At 46.0% G+C, this 5000-nt stretch overlaps 1 protein-coding gene across 3 annotated transcripts; it reads right to left on the bottom strand.

Moving 5' to 3' along the window:
* Window positions 1–398: 398 nt before the first annotated feature.
* Window positions 399–2476, bottom strand: LOC112237957 (glycoprotein hormone beta-5-like). Of its 3 annotated transcripts, XM_024406553.2 has the most exons (4): window positions 2404–2476; window positions 2166–2228; window positions 1205–1415; window positions 399–1002 (listed from the first exon to the last, which is right to left on the bottom strand). In XM_024406553.2, the coding sequence occupies exons 3-4, from the start codon at window positions 1412–1414 to the stop codon at window positions 814–816; spliced, it is 399 nt and encodes a 132-aa protein (XP_024262321.1). In that variant the 5' UTR covers window position 1415; window positions 2166–2228; window positions 2404–2476; the 3' UTR covers window positions 399–813. The 3 variants fall into 3 exon arrangements, with proteins under 3 accessions (XP_024262321.1, XP_042185391.1, XP_024262320.1); XM_042329457.1 differs by lacking the exon at window positions 2404–2476 and having other exon boundaries at window positions 2166–2346; XM_024406552.2 differs by lacking the exons at window positions 2166–2228; window positions 2404–2476 and having other exon boundaries at window positions 1205–1609.
* Between the last annotated feature and the right edge of the window lie 2524 nt (window positions 2477–5000).

Genomic DNA, 5000 nt, shown 5'->3' with positions numbered 1-5000 from the left:
ACAAAGGTAGATTGGGTGCCAATTGGGACGTAGACACTGACATCCAGTTAAACCACTATAGATAATAACATCATTAAAACCACTACATAGATCTGTTATACAGCCACAACACAGAACTAGAATGAGCAGAATGGACATCCCCATTCAAGTCAGTGAGTAGACTGGCAGCCATTTTGAACGCGGACATGGGTTCACCAGTGAAATTGTCATGGTCAGGGGTTCCAATTCCAGTCATTTGATTTCTACGGCCACTAAACTAGAGAGACTAAAGGATGTACATTAATAAATCAACTGTATTTATGTCTATGAGCATGACCCACTTACATTTTGTAAATAAGTGACCTGAAAGAATGTTGGAAGGGTTGACCAAATAAACAAGGGAAAAATAATCACTCAACAAATTGTATAATTATTATTATTATTATATTATTACATTTTCTAACAAGGTTGCTGTGTCATATTACAGTGGTATAAAGCATTTTATAAAACTGGGTGATTCGAGCCCTGAATGCTGATTGGCTGACAGCCGTGGTATATCAAACCGTATAACTCGGGTATGAGAAAATATGTATTTTTACTGTTCTAATTGTGTTGGTAACCAGTTTACAATAGCAATAAGGCACCTCAAGGCGTTTGTGGTATATGGCCAATATACCACGGCTAAGGGCTGTGTCCAGGCACTCCGCGTTGCGTCGTACATAAGAACAGCCCTTAGCCCGTGGTATATTGTCCATATACCACAACCCCTCGGGCCTCATTGCTTAAATCAACCTTAAATCTTTTCACACACACACACACACACAGAAGTTGGTATCAGAACGTCTCACACTCCGTATCCTGTGTGGAACAGACGGTGCAGTGACACTGCAGAGCGAGGGGGTAGGGGTAGAGCGGAGAGACGTGGGGCTGGCAGCCTGGCAGACGGACCATCAGGTAGCGAGTACGACCGTAGGAACACACACGGTGATGCCGCTGGACGTAGGGGGGCTCTGGGAGCGGTTTCTGTTCGCGACAGGAACAACATAACTCTTATTAGCCCGGCCAGCAATACTGCACTGTTGTAGTTTCAAAAGATTGATTTATAAATCTGACGTGTTGTTATGGTTACCTCCCATGACATGTGTCCAGGTGTGAGACAAGACATGAGAGGACCAAGACATTGTTGGACAAGCATGTGTGTGTGTCCTGTCGTGGTTTTACCTACCTCCCAGGTATGGCAGCGTCCCCAGCAGGCCTCCGTCTCGATGCGGAGGTTCCTGCATCCCGGCTTCTGGGCCACGAAGGAAAAATCCCGCACCGCGCAGCCACGGAAACTACCGTGCAGCTGGGTGGTGACAGCAACGCACAGGCCCGCCTCGGCAACAACCAGGAGGAGCAAGAGAATAGACAGAGGGAGGGAGCGGCACGGCAACATCCTGGGAGGGAGAGATGAGAATGGTCTGAGGTAAACTTTAAACTCATGCATCACATTCACATCTGTTCTACTCAATAGGGACAAACACCGTTTTAAAATCATTATGGGAAACTTAAACATAAATTGCTCTCGGTTCAATCATGCAACATATGACAGACAGTCTCCTGTACACACTAATGTATTACTCCCCCCTAGCCTCCGTTGTGATTACTGCATGGTTAGCGGACCCAGAAAGGTCCTGCGCAATAACCGGGGTACGGTTGGTGCTGTAATAACGGTTTATCACGTTGGACTGCTGTATGATAACGGTCAAATAATAACAAAAAGTCCATTGTGTCTTTCTAGAACTAATGGAACTATATTCATGCTTTTTTCACAAACGGATTTTATATTATATAGATTTATTTTTTATTTTACCTTTATTTATCCAGGCAAGTCAGTTAAGAACACATTCTAATTGACGATGACGGCCAACCCGGACGACGCCGCTCTATGGGTCTCCCAACCACTGCAGGTTGTGAAACAGCCTATATATATTCACCTTTATCTAACCAGGAAGGCCAGTTGAAAACAAGATCTCATTTACAACTGCGACTTGGCAGTTGTAATAACTTGTATAGACGTATATAACTTGCAAATAGAGATGCATCCTTTAGAATAAGGATACATATATTCCTCAATTTCTACTGGTTGATATCGTGATCATATCAAAAGCATCAAATGTCTGTTTTGTTCACATGCAAATATTTACCTTATTAAAACTGTACTGTTGTTGACGGGCCGGAGTGGACTGGACGCTCGCGTTGCCAAGAAACTACAGCATTGTGATGCGCCGTGTCCGTTGATTACAAAAGAAAAAGCCAGGGAGAAAACTATTAAAAACTATTAAAAACTATTAAAAACTATTAAACATTTCCAACAAATGAAACATTTCCCAAATATTGTCAACACAAAGATAACCACCCACAACGAAAGTAGCCTATACAAACCTGTTTGACACAGTTGTATTGGTTGGTCTTCTTCACTGGACAGTCCGAATGTCCTATCTCTCTCTGTCTGTCTGAACTGAACGAATTTCTTGTTGTTGTTTTTAGTCCGATTAAATTGGATGGACAGTGTGACATCATAGCAATTATAATGAAATGCCATTAAACTTGGAGACTCCCTGGAAAACGGACTACGATGCTTGTCCTTATTATCTTAACCCCAGTGTGTGTGCGCGTGCGTGCGTGCGTGTGTGTGTGTGTGTGTGTGTGTGTGTGTGTGCGTGCGTGTGTGTGTGTGTGTGGTCAGTGGTGCTAACATCTGGTAAGAACATTTTTACTATAGCTAATCTCTCACACACACACAGAGGGAGAGAGACCGTGAGGAGAGAGAGATCATGAGGGGAGAGAGAGAGACCGTGAGGAGAGAGAGATCATGAGGGGAGAGAGAGAGAGAGATCATGAGAGAGAGAGAGAGAGACCGTGAGGAGAGAGAGATCATGAGGAGAGAGAGGGAGAGAGATCATGAGGAGAGAGAGAGAGACCGTGAGGAGAGAGAGATCATGAGGGGGAGAGAGAGATCATGATGAGAGTGAGGGAGAGAGATCATGAGGAGAGAGGGAGAGTGATCATGAGGAGAGAGAGAGAGACCGTGAGGAGAGAGAGATCATGAGGAGAGAGAGGGAGAGAGATCATGAGGAGAGAGAGAGAGACCGTGAGGAGAGAGAGATCATGAGGAGAGAGAGGGAGAGAGATCATGAGGAGAGAGAGAGAGACCGTGAGGAGAGAGAGATCATGAGGGGAGAGAGAGATCATGATGAGAGTGAGGGAGAGAGATCATGAGGAGAGAGGGAGAGTGATCATGAGGAGAGAGAGAGAGACCGTGAGGAGAGAGAGATCATGAGGAGAGAGAGGGAGAGAGATCATGAGGAGAGAGAGAGAGACCGTGAGGAGAGAGAGATCATGAGGAGAGAGAGGGAGAGAGATCATGAGGAGAGAGAGAGAGACTGTGAGGAGAGAGAGATCATGAGGGGAGAGAGAGATCATGATGAGAGTGAGGGAGAGAGATCATGAGGAGAGAGGGAGAGTGATCATGAGGAGAGAGAGAGAGACCGTGGAGAGAGAGATCATGAGGAGAGAGAGGGAGAGAGATCATGAGGAGAGAGAGAGAGACCGTGAGGAGAGAGAGATCATGAGGGGAGAGAGAGATCATGATGAGAGTGAGGGAGAGAGATCATGAGGAGAGAGGGAGAGTGATCATGAGGAGAGAGAGAGAGACCGTGAGGAGAGAGAGATCATGAGGAGAGAGAGAGAGACCGTGAGGAGAGAGAGATCATGAGGAGAGAGAGGGAGAGAGATCATGAGGGGAGAGAGATCATGAGGAGAGAGAGGGAGAGAGATCATGAGGAGAGAGAGAGAGACCGTGAGGAGAGAGAGATCATGAGGGGAGAGAGAGATCATGATGAGAGTGAGGGAGAGAGATCATGAGGAGAGAGGGAGAGTGATCATGAGGAGAGAGAGAGAGACCGTGAGGAGAGAGAGATCATGAGGAGAGAGAGAGAGACCGTGAGGAGAGAGAGATCATGAGGAGAGAGAGGGAGAGAGATCATGAGGGGAGAGAGAGAGAGACCGTGAGGAGAGAGAGATCATGAGGAGAGAGAGAGAGACCGTGAGGAGAGAGAGATCATGAGGGGAGAGAGAGATCATGATGAGAGTGAGGGAGAGAGATCATGAGGAGAGAGGGAGAGAGAGATCATGATGAGAGAGGGAGAGAGATCATGAGATAGAGAGAGAGAGACCGTGAGGAGAGAGAGATCATGAGGGGAAAGAGAGATCATGATGAGAGTGAGGGAGAGAGACCATGAGGAGAGATAGAGAGAGAGACCATGAGGAGAGAGAGGGAGAGAGATCATGAGGAGAGAGAGAGAGACCGTGAGGAGAGAGAGATCATGAGGGGAGAGAGAGATCATGATGAGAGTGAGGGAGAGAGATCATGAGGAGAGAGGGAGAGAGAGATCGTGATGAGAGAGGGAGAGAGATCATGAGATAGAGAGAGAGACCATGAGGAGAGATAGAGAGAGAGACCATGAGGAGAGAGAGGGAGAGAGATCATGAGGTGAGAGAGAGAGATCGTGATGAGAGAGAGAGAGAGAGAGATCATGATGAGAGAGAGAAAGAGAGACAGGGTATGTGTTGTACTCACATTCAGTATTGTCATTTATATTACCTTTAAAAACCAATAGCACATTAAAAAAGGACACACACTCCTCCTTTTGTTTTCTCAAAGTGAAGTTCATTTAGCACATCATCTCCTCACTACAAGCCCAGTTTGACTCGACTGTACATTCATCTCTCCGGCTGTTGGTCATCATCAACGGTTTCTATGTTTCTGAGCAACATTTAGCCTACAGACCAAACCAGGAGGACAGTGCAATTCTAGTTTAGTGATGCTACGTACACATACATATTCAACCCCATTATTATTGCCGTTCTATAATTCTACTGACTGAAGGGAGGGAGGGAGGGAGGGATGAAGAGTCTTCTCTCCTCTGATAAACTGGGTTCCGACTCCAGAATATAATTATTCTGGTTCTAGAACAGAA

Source organism: Oncorhynchus tshawytscha, linkage group LG10 (assembly GCF_018296145.1).
Source record: "Oncorhynchus tshawytscha isolate Ot180627B linkage group LG10, Otsh_v2.0, whole genome shotgun sequence".
In the NCBI taxonomy this organism is placed as follows: domain Eukaryota; kingdom Metazoa; phylum Chordata; class Actinopteri; order Salmoniformes; family Salmonidae; genus Oncorhynchus; species Oncorhynchus tshawytscha.
Note: the sequence above shows the minus strand (reverse complement) of the source record. Positions and strands in the feature narration are given on the sequence as shown.

Excerpts from the sequence above, each read along its gene's own strand:
- LOC112237957 (XM_024406552.2), bottom strand. The coding sequence starts at position 1,534 with ATGTTTAAGTTTCCCATAATGATTTTAAAACGGTGTTTGTCCCTATTG. Across the intron at positions 1,003-1,204 it reads GACGCTGCCATACCTGGGAG|AAACCGCTCCCAGAGCCCCC; the intron begins GTAGGTAAAACC and ends TGTCGCGAACAG.